This window comes from Bactrocera latifrons, unplaced genomic scaffold, assembly GCF_001853355.1.
Source record: "Bactrocera latifrons isolate USDA-ARS-PBARC rearing strain unplaced genomic scaffold, ASM185335v1 scaffold_47, whole genome shotgun sequence".
NCBI classification, from domain to species: domain Eukaryota; kingdom Metazoa; phylum Arthropoda; class Insecta; order Diptera; family Tephritidae; genus Bactrocera; species Bactrocera latifrons.
In genome coordinates, this window is record NW_017537123.1 from 1,145,268 (window position 1) to 1,160,960 (window position 15,693).

The 15,693-nt window shown below is 31.7% G+C and overlaps 4 protein-coding genes across 17 annotated transcripts in view; 1 reads left to right on the plus strand and 3 right to left on the minus strand.

Moving 5' to 3' along the window:
* LOC108973274 (protein lingerer) overlaps positions 1–2,175 on the minus strand; it is a 13,114-nt gene extending 10,939 nt beyond the window's left edge. For 5 of the 12 annotated variants that reach the window (XM_018940422.1, XM_018940420.1, XM_018940419.1 and 2 more), the window contains exon 1: positions 1,899–2,050. In XM_018940422.1, coding sequence (XP_018795967.1) covers positions 1,899–1,934 — 36 coding nt within the window. In that variant the 5' untranslated portion in view covers positions 1,935–2,050. The other 7 variants (XM_018940421.1, XM_018940411.1, XM_018940418.1 and 4 more) reach the window with 6 other exon arrangements.
* A 639-nt stretch (positions 2,176–2,814) lies between these two features.
* Positions 2,815–3,418, plus strand: LOC108973250 (probable 28S ribosomal protein S16, mitochondrial). Its single transcript, XM_018940358.1, has 2 exons — positions 2,815–3,045; positions 3,102–3,418. Exons 1-2 carry the CDS (start codon positions 2,929–2,931, stop codon positions 3,372–3,374), a joined length of 390 nt encoding a protein of 129 aa, XP_018795903.1. The 5' UTR covers positions 2,815–2,928; the 3' UTR covers positions 3,375–3,418.
* A 495-nt stretch (positions 3,419–3,913) lies between these two features.
* Positions 3,914–9,930, minus strand: LOC108973249 (receptor expression-enhancing protein 5). Of its 3 annotated transcripts, XM_018940355.1 has the most exons (5): positions 9,755–9,930; positions 8,643–8,992; positions 6,777–7,009; positions 5,652–5,751; positions 3,914–4,398 (listed from the first exon to the last, which is right to left on the minus strand). In XM_018940355.1, the coding sequence occupies exons 2-5, from the start codon at positions 8,782–8,784 to the stop codon at positions 4,325–4,327; spliced, it is 549 nt and encodes a 182-aa protein (XP_018795900.1). In that variant the 5' UTR covers positions 8,785–8,992; positions 9,755–9,930; the 3' UTR covers positions 3,914–4,324. The 3 variants fall into 3 exon arrangements, with proteins under 3 accessions (XP_018795900.1, XP_018795901.1, XP_018795902.1); XM_018940356.1 differs by lacking the exons at positions 8,643–8,992; positions 9,755–9,930 and adding an exon at positions 7,820–8,347; XM_018940357.1 differs by lacking the exons at positions 8,643–8,992; positions 9,755–9,930 and adding an exon at positions 7,121–7,399.
* A 680-nt stretch (positions 9,931–10,610) lies between these two features.
* LOC108973248 (nose resistant to fluoxetine protein 6) lies at positions 10,611–14,805 on the minus strand. Its single transcript, XM_018940354.1, has 11 exons — positions 14,722–14,805; positions 14,331–14,635; positions 14,105–14,270; positions 13,891–14,037; positions 12,215–12,596; positions 11,987–12,152; positions 11,768–11,847; positions 11,455–11,568; positions 11,050–11,390; positions 10,843–10,985; positions 10,611–10,786 (listed from the first exon to the last, which is right to left on the minus strand). Exons 1-11 carry the CDS (start codon positions 14,798–14,800, stop codon positions 10,628–10,630), a joined length of 2,082 nt encoding a protein of 693 aa, XP_018795899.1. The 5' UTR covers positions 14,801–14,805; the 3' UTR covers positions 10,611–10,627.
* Positions 14,806–15,693: the final 888 nt, after the last annotated feature.

Consider the following 15,693-nt stretch of genomic DNA (forward strand, 5'->3'; position numbering starts at 1 on the left):
ATTTTGCAAAAAATAGCATTTTTTAAAGTGAATTTGTGGAAAAATTTGTGAACCGATTTTTATAAAATATTATTTAAAACAAAGTTCGATAATTTAAGCATACATGCGTGTTTAAAATTTTTCATTTGGTTTTCTCATTTAGGTACGGTGAGCCAAAATTAACCGGCGCGATACTAAACCCAACCCAAACTAACTCCAAGAGAAAGATAATCTATGCAAAAAAAAATAGGAGAATGTAAAGGATATACCAAAAGTCAGAGGGAAGAGAAACAAAAGTAATAGTAAAATTTCCTACATTAATATATGTATATAAAAAAAAAAAAATTTCTTTACAATGTAATTTAACGGAAATTTGGGTATTTTACCGCTCCGCCAAAGTAATCGGAATCGTGTCATTAATATTGCAAAAATTACATGTTAAACATCTTTATAAAAAAAGATATTTTAATAGTATTCTTTCAACTCAATTTAATAAATAGTTCGCACCACCGGTATCATTTCCTACATCTTAACAGACACACGCATTCATGTTCCAACGCCGGTAACAAATCCCGTACTCTCACCATGCCCATTACAATAAATACTAAATATACTCCTAGATAATTGTGAAAAATATTCGTGTGTGCACATGCTACTTGTCATCGGAGTTTTGAGAGTTGCACTTCAACACAAAATGTTTAAATTTTCTAAATTTTACTTCGCGAGACTTTCACGCCAGACACTTTTCTTTCTTTAGCTGTTATCCTTTTCTAAAGGACTCAAATATATATTTTTAAGCAAATAAATAGCAATCCTAGATATAAATAATTATCGCAAATAATATATGAGAATTTAAAATCATTATTTTAGGTCAAAAATTACCTTTTATTAAGCGTAAAACACAATAATTGCATACACAAGAAATTGATTTATAAAATTTAGCTCGACACGTTGTTGCCAGCTTACTCAATAATTAGTTAAAACACAATATTCTAATTAGGCTTTATATATACCTTTTCTTTATAATAACCAAAAATATATAATTGATATTTCTAAGAAAGAATCTTTTAAATTATATTTGAAATCAATCAAATCAAAAATAAATAAAGTAATTTATGATGTTTTGTAACGAAAATTGTATTTATAAACATAGTTGGCAATAACGATCACTTCGGCTTTTCATTCCCCCAAATTTCCATTCGGCTTTAATAGAACGACTTCAAGGCAATATCCGTCGTACCGTTTATACTTCAACGTTGTTCTTTCTCTAACCTATCGTTTTTAGTTTACAAATCCTTCGCTCAATATCAAATGAAGCCGGATTTAGCATGGCGTTTACACATAAGTGTAACTTAACATTGACAAAAAAAATTTACAAATATAAATTCCATTTTAGATTGATCCTTAGTATTAAATGTTTTATTGATTATTTTTCTCATATAAAATCAATTCTAACTTTTACATATGCATAGCTATAGCGAAATAATTAAGAAATCCACCACTCAACCGGTAACCCCCACACATAGCTGTCCCTCAAAATCATTAGTTGAGTGAAATAGCACTTTTAAAGGTATTTACTAAAGTTATGGTAGCAAAAGAGAGCACCAGCTGAAATACTTTTCGATGCGTTTTGCCCTAAAAGTAGACGACAAAGCAAATAACCCGAGTGGAAACATTCATATGAATTAAACGAGAACAAAATGGAGTATGGAAATTTTTTTTAACATCATATAACGATTCCTACAATATTTTACACTTGCTACACATTATTTTTATTTCTTATGAGCATATGCTTTCAAATGTCAACAATAATGTAATAAATATATATTCGAATATGCACTATGGTCCATGTGGATGAAATTCATGCGACAGGACGCCATTTCAGTGGGATTGCACAAGCACACATTTCTCTTTCTCACCAATATTTCGACCATTAGTATAGGATGAATAAGCATTTCATTTGTAACATTCACCCCCAAAAATAAAATATTCGATCTTGGTGCGAGTCACTCATTAAAAACCAACTAAACTGTACACATAAATCGTGCAAATATTGATAGATTTTATTTAAATTTAAAAATGTCTAACTTAACACACATTTTGTTCACTAATTAGGTAATTTAACACCAGTATTTTACAAATAAATTGCTGAAAAACGTTAAGCAAAAACACCGTACCTGCAATTGTGCCGTCTTCTTCTAAAGAAAACCTGTGTTGCCACTCTTCTTTAATATTACTGAAATATCAGCTACAGTGGGCTGTAATTAAACAAAAAGCAGCACTAACAGACCAACGTAATTAAAACGGAAACTACATAACTCGCGTATCGTAAGCGAACTAACAACTTATGTTCGAATATGCAACAGTGTAGGCTAGTCAGAACAATTGCTTTCCGTGCTTCTCTAATATTTCATATTTCGCATCCGTATGTTAATAATTTTACTACTTCTAAACGTACATACATATCTATATTCTATTGTGATGGTCAAAGCGCAATATTTTGAAAGTTGCCTAACATTTTGCTTCGTTTTATGGGAACGTACTCATACAAAATAATTCAAATTTATCTGTCGAAGCAAAGCGAAGCAAATCAGCCAAGAGAACCTTCAACGCATTCAAAGGCTCATTACGCTGGTGTAATCTCTAGTTACCCAGATTCAGCGCAAAGCAAATAGATCTCCCAAATTGTTTTAAAAACTGTTGTTTGATACAATCCATAAATAATCGTTTTACGAAAAACATTAACTTTTTAGAGGATCTTATATTAAATTTTTACTCAATCACGTTGACTAAGAAAAAAATTTAATGGCTACATTGCTGCACACAGCTGATGAATTGTCAAAATATTCTTATATTCGATTAATCGCTCGTGTTTTCGTAACATTCAACTTAAGCAAGTTTCAATATAACTTTATTGTAATTTAATTATTAGAACTAAAACTAAAAAGGATGTCATTATCTCCATCAAGCGGCATTGGGCGCTACTATAAACATTCTGCCAAAATTATCCGCTTTGTCCGATTGGGTTGTACAAATCGTCCTTTCTACCATGTTGTCGTTATGGAGGTATGTACGACTCAAAATACGTTTTGGTGTTTATTAAAGTGTGACATCTTTTGTAGAGGCGTAAAAATCAACACCAGCCAGTAATAGAACAAGTTGGTACTTATGATCCAATGCCAAATCAGAAGAATGAACGTTTAGTTTCATTTAATTTTGAACGTATTCGCTATTGGTTGGGTCGAGGGGCTCACCTGTCCACACCAACAGCAGAACTATTGGGTATTGCAGGTTTTTTGCCCATTCATCCACGCACTTATATGACCGCCTGGCGAAACAGGCAGAAAGTTGCCGAAGATGGAACAATTGAAGAAAAGGATCCAGTTGAAGCGTAGAAATAATTATTAATTGAATACAAGTCTAGTGAAATATTTAAAAATGTGTTTTAATTGATAGAAATTTAAGTTTAAGACAAATTGATACAGTAAAATTCCAATTTAGTCCCAGAATGGGGTGCACATAACAAACCCTATTAAGGATGTTCTTACAGCGACGGAAAACATTCCTGAAAAATTTCGGGGAATGAAGCCGAGTTGACAGTCCTTGGTCGGACAAAAATCCTGGTCCGTTCCGGTGCCGACTGTAGTAGAATGGCCTATTAGCGATTCTGTTTAACCGCCAAAAACACTATAACAACATAACAACATGATGAGTAATCCTGGAATATATTAGGAGAAAACGAAGTATTCTACAAACATCTGTTTCATTTAAACTATGTACATCAATTGACCCCAAATTCAAAACAGTTTTATATTATGTTTTCAAGCAAAAAGCCACCAATTATTTACTGTTATATTTAATTTCTTACAATAAAAATTTTGATTCAAATACAATAAAATTTTAAAAGCAACGAATGGTGATGATAATCTTTAGCTTATGTTCATAACAGCAGTGCAAATACTTCTTTTATTACGTACGTATTCTTCAGACATTCAAATATTTGACTTAAAATGCACAATAACAAGGTTTTTCCGATTATACGTAGCTCTTGTATTCGTGATTTCTAAAAACGGTATACTAAAATTTTATTTTTGATTCAATTTAATTCAGATTTGTGGGCTCAGAAACTCCGCGAAGCCAGCCATATATAAAGAAATGTTGCCATGTGAAATATATTTTTACTAGCTCTTTGTTCTTTGTGGTTTCTGTCTTTGTTTCATATGTTTTTTGTTGTTTCCCTCTTCAAGCTTCCGTTTAGTTTACATTCTTACATGAGTTTACTTTTTTAGGATATGCAAGCATTCACCTCAAGTAAAAAGTAATGCTGCAAATTGCCTCCAATAATTTAATCTTGTTTGGTGATACTATGAATAGAGTCCTTTGCTTTTGCAGCCACTTTATCAATAAATTCATCAGCAGCTGGAAAACGAAAGATATGGTTATTATTATATATCAATTAAAATAAATATTACTTCAATGTGAGATATATCGTGAGATGATTATATGGAACATGAATTTCTATTATATGGGAGGTAAGCGTGGTTGTAATCCAATTTTGCCCACTTTTGCACTGTAACATAGGCACGTCCATTGTCTAATTTTTATTTTGACTCATATAAAGTTCTTTTGCACCGTCCTGAATATAAAATTGAATGTCTCCGAAGCATTCAGTTGTGAGTTAGCGTACTTTTAGTACTTTTCATAAAAACCGTCATATGGGGAGTGGCCGGAGTTATTATCTGATTTCACCTATTGCAAGAGATGTTGAAGGTATTTGTCCTATATAAATTAGGGTGATATAGCTTTATTATTATATTTGGAAGATATATACTTCAAATCAATTACGAGGCGAAGCCACGCTAATATTTTAAGTATCCAAAAAAATCCGTAATACGATTCGTTGTACCAAATTATATTGTTTTGTACCATATCATTATTTTCGGCTTTCCGATTATTGACGTTTTGTGGGCGTGAAAGTGGTCTGATTACGCCTATTTGGGAACCAACAGTCCTCTGCGCATTTGCAATGGCGAGTACCACAGTCGGTGGAACGCTGTAAGCGATATATGGCGTCATTGACATACTTGTTGTTCAATGAATGAATCAGCGGCAGCGTTAGCTAAGTCATCTTGTCCGGATGAGGGAGAACACTCCAGTTTTAAAGGTTTTTGATTCAGTATCCGCCGGTGGAGAGGAAGACGGAGACCTTCACTCCGTTCGAGAGATAAAGTGAAGAAGGAAATCACTGCATTTGGTATCTCGGCCAATTTCAAAATATATTATAATGATTTGAAATGCACCAAATTTGTTTCAGTTGGGCGCATTGTCCACTTTTTATACCAAATCCCTCCGTAGTACCTTCTCTGTACAATTTGTTGCTTTCGACGTTTTTCATTAGAGTTATCACTTTTTTTTACATTTTTTCAAAATCTTTCCATTTCTATCATATCAAGACAATTTAGAAAGAAATGTTCCGAATAAATTTGGTTAATATAATTTTTGAACTTCGCGAGCCACGTACACTTTTCAACATTTGTTAAGACATAGAAAACGCTCCCTACTGATAACTATCTATACTAGTTTCAGGAATTACAAATAATATTTAGAACAAAAGTTATATACTCGCTGCAACATGTCGCGCGTGTATAAAAATAAGAAAAAAAAAAAATTACCTCGGTGGTGCTTCAGAAAATATGGTCGTACGACGCTGTGGTAGATGACGAAGGAACCATTCCTTTCGATAGGCAGCATACACCAAATTAAGAATGCGCACTAAAAAATACAAAGCAAAATAGAATATATTGTAATATCTCAAATATTCTAAAAAAAAAAACTGTTATTCCAATAGTAATAAAAATATAAAAAAAACTCGTACATATAGATATGCATTTTAAAACTCTTCTAGCTCAACCTTTGTTTGCAATTATTATTTTTGAGTGTTCCATTTTTTGTTTTATTCTGAATTTGCGAACAAAATATTCGAAAATCCTGATATTCCTTTTATGGGGAGAGATAACTCACATGTTGTCCGACATATGCAGTATAGTCAACAGGAAGTTCGAAAATATTTATATTAGGTATAAAGGGGCTCATGTAAGTATTGACCCGATACTACAATCAGGAAAGTATTCTCTCAATTTCAATTGTATGTCCCAAAAACTGTCTTTTCTGTTCAAAACTATAGGTACTAGGGTCCACATATAGGGCACCTCGGGGATTTGATGTCTCTGGCGTATTTAGTTATTGATTTATTGCGCTTTTAGTAGTTTTTAACAGAACCGTTACATGGGGAGTGAGCGGGATTATCTTTCGATTTAATCCAATTCCACACTCTCGGTAGGACTTCTTATAATATTGTTCTGGGCGAATTTGGTTATTATAGCTTAAGTGTTTTAGGAGACATGTATGTATATTAAAGTTATAAGAGGGCGAGGCCAGAGGTATTTGCGGTTTCTACGATTTCAATTTTCTCAGCACATTTTATATGACAAAATTTGTTTCTTGTTTTTACTTAAATTCAAATATATTTCATAATTTTAAGTAAGTAAACAATAAGTATTTCATATATTTGTAAAAAAATGTAACCATTACATATTGCAGCATATCAACTATTTAATAATAAAACATATCAATTAATCGCGGCCGCAAAAAACAAACATTTTAACCGTTTTATACTTCTGCAGAAATTTTAAATTAAATTAAATTAGGTGAGCTACTATTTTAAAGATTTAATGATGTATAAAAAACTGAATATTCTATTTGAAATCGCAAAAGTATAATTTAAATATGGAACTCACCTTAAGCAACCAGTAAAAAGGTATGACCGAAGTAAGAAAACCGGAGAAGTATTCAATTAATGACAATATGGCATAAGTCACCCAGTAAATTAACCATCTAGTATCGTCCAGTTTTGTACTCGACTCTATGGCATGTATGGAAATGTAAGCAGGATAGGCAACGCCAATTGTATTGCACAGCAATTGTGCACCATATCCGAAAATTAAGTACAAGGCACAAAATGCAGCGGCGCCTGAAATATTTTTGTATAAGAAATTATTAGTAACTAACACTCATACACTATGTATCTGAAAGCATATGTAAATATGTAAATAAAATAAACCTAATTATTTTTTTTATTAACCAATTGTAATAGTTTTATGCTCTCTATACATTTGCAAAAGCTTTTCTTGTAACGGCTCGAACATTTTCCTTGTTGCTTGCTAACGGATAGCGACAAATTAATTTGATCAAGTGATTTCTGCGGATTGCAAAAGTATTATGTTAGCACGGAATTCAGAGAGCGTCTAGTCGTAGAGCGTATAAAATATTTTCTGTAGATTTTCATCTGTGAAGATGAAAGTTCAATGAGTTATAATATAAACGATCAGTTGTACTATTTCACCGCTAATTAAAATTTCTTGTCTGCTTTGCCACGTAAATACATAAATTAAATGTGTCTTAACAGCCGCTTGTCAGTAAAGTGTAGTGAGCTATTGAGCTAATGAACGCTTTTGTAAAAAGAAAGAACAAAGGTAATATTCATGATACCCAGCCAATTGTTTTGTTCATCTTATTGATGACAAAGAAATTCAATCATTATTATTTTTTAGCAGTTTAACAATCCGAAAAAGAAGTTTTTCAAAAGTAAAAATGAAAATTGCCCCATTATTTTGTATCGACATTTCTATCCATCTGATCTACATTTTTGCAATATTATTCAAATATTGAAATTAAATTTACAGTAAATAGATCTCAAGTTCATGTAGAGAAAAGTTGGTAAACTCTTGTATATAATAAACAAAAACAAAAAAACAGTATCGTAAACTATTTTTATACAAACCAGTTCCAAATGTAACAACGGGCTCACTGAGAGCCTTTATATGCTTTTCACGTCTTCGATAATTTATAAAATATTCCCAAATCCACATGTTGAATATCTTAATCTTAATGTAAATTTATTTATTTTTATGAAATATAATTATAAATAATTACATTACATTTAGCAAGGCAACTAGTAACTAAGACTATCGGCCTTCTTAATGTAAAACTTAGATTCAGCTCTGCATTTATTTCAATCATTTATCTTTGCAAAAAACCAGGATTGTGTCAAAAACAGCGAAAATAACAAATTGGTAATGATGAATAGTCAGTATACTCAAAAGAACATATTTTTGCCACGAATTAATTAATTTTTAATGGGCTGATAAACACTTATCACTATGACGTCAGCCAATTGTAGGGTGTTACCGATTTCATATGCACCTATCGGAATAAAGATCACAGAAACGAACATGTGTACGAAACATAATAAGCGAATTAAAATACATCGCTTTTAAATAAATCTTCTACCTTACTATGTTTGCAGATCTTTTAACAAGAAATAAGAGAATGAAGAAATTATCAAATTATGAGTAATTCCGTTTTACCATGTAAAAGTCAAGAATTCGATGTAAAAGAGAACAATGGAATAATTAGAATTCGTGATATCAAACTCTTCATGTATGCTTCTAAACGTCTTTTTAAGATATACTTTCTGTACAAAAATTATATTTAAATAATAATACTATTTTTAATTCTATTACTGTCTACGTTGACAATGACATAGCCATAACCATCGTGTCATCAACCAAGCGGCAAAAACAAATCAGCTACATCCTACTCACCCAAAAATAAATATAATCTTGGAACGTTTGTTTTTGACTCGACAATTTCAAATGCTTGTGTCCAAGGTTTGCTTCGGTCGTTGAGAGCTTCTTCAACCGATTTTCGGTATTTTTCTGCTAATTCCTGAGCCTTCTGTGCCATCTTTAATTATGAAATATTTTGTTGTTTTCAATTTTTAATATAATTTTCGCAGTCGCTATTTTACTGCTTCTTATCTGCCAGGGAGTACGATGCTTCCAATTTTCCAAAATCTAATTTTTCTTCTTTTCTGACGTTTTGCTTTCGCACAGTCTCTATTGACGTAAGCAAATGAAATGCCAACAGTGATGTTGAAATTATTATAATTGGTCTGCTTGAAATTAAAATGGAATAAAAATTTGGTTGAATATTTTAATATTTGAGTTTGTAATTATGGCGAATAAATTGATAATTTAATAATATTGAAGAAATAATGTTTGTCCGTTATTTTAAAATAATTTATACTTTGTAATTAGATTCCTAATAAAAGAATTTATTGATGATTTACATTTACTCGAAACTGAACAACTTTTTCCTAAGTATGCCTGCAAGTACATTTCTCGATATTATATGGCACCATGAAGTGTTAAATTCCCTTTAAAGTATTATATCTTGTGTCGATTTTACATTATGTGATGATATGTCAGATGTTTATTATTTTTAGCATACGTAATAAATGGAAAAGAAAACTTTTCTGTTATAACATTTAATTCGGGCATGAGAGGTTTAAAACAACCATTAATTTAAACAAATTAGATCACAAAAACATTTTATGAAAATAAGACTTTGGGTTAATTCCGAAACCGATTCGGTACTGAGACAAAATACTCCAATTGACAAAATTTTTTTCAATATTTATTTTCAAAAATATTTCCATTATTTTATTCTTGTAAGGTGCCTAATTTTGGCAAAGATTTGTAACGGTTTATTTACTGCGTATGAACACAGTCTAAATAATTAAAATTCTTTCTAAATTAGTTTATTGGCATCACAAAAGGGGAAGTTTAAGTGGTAAAGAAAGTACTCTTTTGTGCTATGCTCTTCAAATATCTTTTAAGAGTTATTGGATCTTTTAAGATTAAAGTACTCATACCTCATATGACGAAAAGACATGCCTATCAATTTGGCTGTGATCTTCGAAAAAGGTTTAATATATTTTTGCAATCATTCACACCCAAAAGTATATAGAACACAAGCAACTATGAAGGAATTTCTAGAAGAAAACAAAAATATTTTAACAAAACTAAATTTATATTTTTTATATGCGTATTATGAGCGTGCCATGTATAATAACAATTATTTAAATTCACAAAACTAGACTCTTTTTGACATCTCGAATGGTAGAAATTATTCAACCAAGAATATTGAGGTTCTTTTTTGTTGACATTCTATACACATGAATGTATTCGCATTAACCTGCAACTACATAACACTCGTGGTCTTATGCGTAAAGGTTACTAAATATCACATATGGAACCACGGGTTAAAGATGGTCGAGGAGTATTTTCTTCGTTTTCAAGCGCTGTTACTATTATTGTTGCACATGATTTTTTAAAAGTGGCAATACATTCATTACTTCGATAAAGAGTGATAAAAGAAGTCCTCGTGTAAACGCAGTCTATGGCGAAAGAATTGCTACTTTAAAGCAACGAAACAACAATTTATGTGACAAGATCTCTAATAGTTAACTTTATGTTTAGGATATTGTAATTTAAATTCATATGTAATAAACACACACATTTATGATTTCAAATTAAATATAGAGCGCTTTAAAAATCGCTGGCTCGAAACCGATTTTAGACCCATAATCTTTTAGCCAAAGTTGTTCAGAATGATCCGTAGATCATTTACCGGATCATTTATCATTGTAAATCAACCCGCTCTAATACACATATATATATAATACAGAGATATTTATTGATCACTTGACACAATTTTACAGTGTTACTTTCTGTATAATACCAACTCAGTTCAAATTATAGACATCTCTCTTGTCTTGATTCCTTTCGTATTTATAATAAGGCAAAACATATTTAATTATTGCTGCAACAGGGTATTCAATAAATAATGCAAAAACAAAAGCAACGGCTTGTGTCAATACAAACGCAACTGCAATCTGGCAAATCTGTAACAAATGTTTTAAAATTGTTTTTAACTTCATAATCGATATAATACGATTACCAAATAAAAGCGATTTATATAAATTGGTTGCCTATAATAGCCGCCAATTAAACGTAGTACGACCAAGTGCCAAAGAAACGATTGATATGATAACTTGGATAAAATCCGGAAACCTGGAAGACGGCAAAACTCGTAGACGATCCCTAGAAAATCATTTTGCATTAATGAACGGAAATAAGATTGTACCCATGTATCTGTGCGACCCACATCCTAACTTCAAGCACATGCCTAGTATTGCTGTGCTGCATAGTAGAGCCCACGCATTCCGATAAAAACTTGCAAATAAAGCTATCCAAATGGATGGCTCGTCGATTTCCAACGACATAACAAATGCGGCCACAAAAATTAAACCAAAACCTATAGGAAATATTAGCCACCAACTCAATTCATATTTTAGTAAACCACGATATTGCTTCGAATGGTTTCGTAATTTCAAATATAATTCAGCAGAAATTACGCCAAAGAAGTAACCGCCAATATTTGTGTAGAAGGGTGTATACGTTTGGTAAAAAGTTTCGGCATCTCGAAAAAACATATAACGGTAGTTCCTATTATTGAAAAATACTTCGTGAAAATAAATAAGTAATCATGTAAAATTTTAAAAAGACTTACTCTGGATTAGTATGGTATATTGGTTTAAGTTTTAAAAAGTAGGTTATTAATCCCGTTACCGAGGACATTAATACTAAAAGTATTGAATATACAAATAGTCGAAATTTCGGAAATCTGAAAAATTGTAAAAATAATACATATACATATATCCATACACACATAAATACATATATGCTGATATGTAAATGGTATTATATTTTATTTAATTTGACTATTATATTTTTAATTTTATGAAATATAGGTGTAAAACCTTTCGAACTTAAATGGTTTTAAAATTAATCTGCCAATATACACATGTATATCATTTACTTACTTGTTTATAATGATTAATACTATAAGGAATAATTCAAAGAGTTGTATATCGGCAGCAAGGTACCATGTCTGATGTGAGCACTGAGTACGGTGTTGATTATTGAATTGCACATTTGATATACATACGTATATGTGTGTACATATGTAAATGATGAGAAAAAAATAATTCGATGTAAAATTAAGAAAATATTAATATACATATGTATATACGTATACATACACTCTCTTTAAGAAGATAATTATTCACAAAAAGTAGGTTCTGCCACCACAACTCGCGACAAAATACGCGCTCGGCTTCCACATAGTGCCTCCAGAATGGTCCATTTTGTAGCCGCACAAGCACGGTAGAATTAAAAAGAATCAACATCATTAGAGATGGTAGAAGCCTAAGTCAAATGCCTTCAAGAATTAAGATAAGCATATTACGCAGATAAATAAACAGAATTACCTCAAATATCGGTGAAAGAATATTTTAAAATATATAACGACGCAATCAATAAGGCTAGTATTGCTGTTCACAAATTTTCTTTCGTTGAAATTTACATAAAGTAAAAAACCGCTCATTACAAAAAATATTTGAATTATTGCTGCTCCATTCTCCAAAATGGCTGTTTCAGGACGATAAAAAAACGTTTCATAAAAGTGCGGATTATCCACTTGCACAGCCATGAAAAGTATCAAAGAATGTACGAATAACACCAAAAATACTCCAATTACACGTAGGCCATCGAAAAACCGGAGATCTTCTGCTGTTTGCCTGCGACTTCTTGAGGAATCACAAATATGATAAAAGTTGCGACATATTGAAAATGAAACCCATAGTTGATGCTCTGAAATGTTCAGTCTTTGAGTTTTATATGGTTCCAGAAACATTAAGGCACAAAATATAGAGCATATCCATTTTACAAATAAGTCGAAAAGAGACTGCTAAACTTTTGCTGATATTCGAATAAGGAAAAGTAGGTTGTGGCATTGATACCGTCCATTTTTGTCGTGAATAATCAGAATAAGATAATTCTGCCATATCGCTAATTTATATACATAACTACGTCAGAACGTGAGATTACTTGTTAAAGTTGAGGAAAATGTGTAGTTCAGTATAACTCGATTTGACATAAAAAATTCTTCATATATTCGATTTTACTAAACAAACACAAGCAAAAAAAATCCTTCAGATGGTGCAGACTTTATACTAAAATATGTTGCGAACAAATTAAACTTGGTTTTATTGATACATTTTAGTTCGCGTTAGCTAAAATTATATTAAATATGTACATACGTATGTAATATTAACTCGACCAAAGAGGCTAAATGTAATATATTGAATTAATGAGGAAAGCGTCAACCAGAGGATCAAAATACTTTATATTATTGATATATGGTTTACAACAAGATATAGACCAATTCCATTCTAAATCTACGATAAACTACATAATTTGTAACTATCACATTCCGACCAACTTGACCGGGCAAAGTCAGGTGGTAAAACTGAAAAAATTAGATGGGGTTTTTAAGACAGAAGAGGCTGATTGAATTAATTTGGATATTTCGAACGTATTTTCAAGGATTTTGTCAAAATCAAACTTACACACTGACCGACTTATTCTTCGCAAGGTTTGTTAGAAAATCGGCCCGATTATACCAATTTTAACCAAGACTACATACAATTAACATGTCACAGACTAATAAAAAGTTCCCAAGGTTTCATTACGGTGAGCCACATACAATCACGAATAATATGGGGTAATGCCAGCAGGATGTTCGAAAATTATGATGCTTTCCCGATTTTATTCACTTTACGCACATACATAGATACACTGATATATGTATATACAGATATGAGTAAAACACGCTCCTTTAATTTTCATTGAGATAACTCACATATTATTATATGAGAGCCGATTTCCCGATTCAACCCATTTTTGGCACACAGACATACTTACCATTGCCAGGAAAGGATTATCCATGAATTTAAATTTTACCATATTTTTCAGACATTGACAAATATGCTCTGGGGTCCAAATATTCGGTACCTAGAGGCTTGAACAGTTTTTGTTGGATTTGGACAATTTTTGCTCTTAAGGTGGAGTACTTCAAAGGCATTATTTGGATATAAATTGTTACCTGAACATTGAAGTGGAACTTTATAAAATTCGTTCTTTTGTTTACTTAACGTTTCCGACTTCTTTAAACGATAGTCATACATAGTAGAAAAGATCGAGACCAAAGCAATGATAGCAAAAATTGTATAAACAGTAACATCTAAGTAGTCTGAAATTATAAATAACAAGTTTTTACATTTTGTTGGTACTATGATCCAAAGGTCTAATATAATTACCATGTTCCAAGTACACATTCGCTACTTCGCAGTATTCGATGCTCGTTCGCAATTCTAATCCAAAGTTGTGTTGAAAATCGTAATTAAGACAACTATTAACCATCTTGTCATATCGAATACGATTGTCAGTTTCTCGTTTATGAACATTAAAATAATAGTTAACTAACTAAAGATTATTTTTATATTATGTGTGTTTCTATACAATGGACGAAATATTTCAACTAACCTCAGTATCGCGAATGGCTCTATTTCTCACTAATTCATGTTGAGGAAATGTTACCGATGCATGTAATAATTGTTTACAGCGTTCTAAACAGACCCCAAAAAATAGTCGATCATGACTGAAATAATGCCTCCTGTCTGTCGAGAAACTTGCGATTTGGTTCCAAAGGCTTGAAGTCTCGTTTTCTACTATTTCTGCATAAACAACACAATAAGTTGCCCTAATATTGGAAGTGACAGTGTCAGATTCGAGACATCGATCATAATCATCAAATCGATAAAGCGGAGGCATCTGTCTGTAAACACTCACTAAACAATTAAATACCACACACATGGATATACATATATGGCTTAGTTTAGAAAAACATTTGTATAAATGGAGATGTATAGCTTACGGTTGAATTGGCCTATCACAACAAAGAATTTGGCCGTTAGGAAAATATTCACAAAAACGAATAAATTAAAGTAATTCATTCTTACAATAGCTTTTGGCAAGCATGTACAAAATATTCCAAGCCGTCGATACGAATAGTTGCAAAACTTGAAATGGAACTATATTTAATGTCTTTGATAAGTATAGTTTTTGCATGTGTCACGCCTCAACAGTTCCAATAAAGTGTGACGTTCAATTTTAGATCAATATTGCATGCGAAGATTCACGTTCGTCCGTAAGCACGAACGGTTTGTACTTTACCCTCCTTTGTTGCCCTAAAATTGCCATGAAACGATCTTAATTTTGCAGTTTCTTAAATCTTCAATTTTATTGGAAATTAATCATAATAGTAATTCATGTGAATATTGTTGATCGTGGCTTTGGTTTAGGCCTACGGCATTTTATCTAGCTCTTGCTGAATAAGAAATTTAGTCAGTCCAACATGATACCGGAAATGTGTTTCTCCATATTGTTAAAATGCTGTGTCTTAAGTGCGTTTTTCGTTCAAAACAATTTAGGTTTTTAAGTTCAATTCACTATCTATTAACTGCAAATCAATGGGCTTTTCCATTTTGGTCAAAACATAGCCTATTACGTAAATACTGCATAGTTTCATCATATTCATTATTAAAGTTATTACTTTAAAATTTATAAAATAAAAAGTATCGAAGTGCGGATCTGCATAATCAATAGATAAGAAGACAACTACTTCTGTCGTTACAACAACAACAACAACAACAACAACAAGACCACTACTTTTATATGGAATATACCCCATATCACATATTTGACTCGTTCACAGTAGTGTAATGATAACGGTACTATCCTTACAGATCAGTTTCCACAGACCATATCTATTTGCACATTTGTAATTATCATTGTCGGTTTTGTGCATGTTATATGCATATGTCAAATTAGGATAGGTTAGGTTACA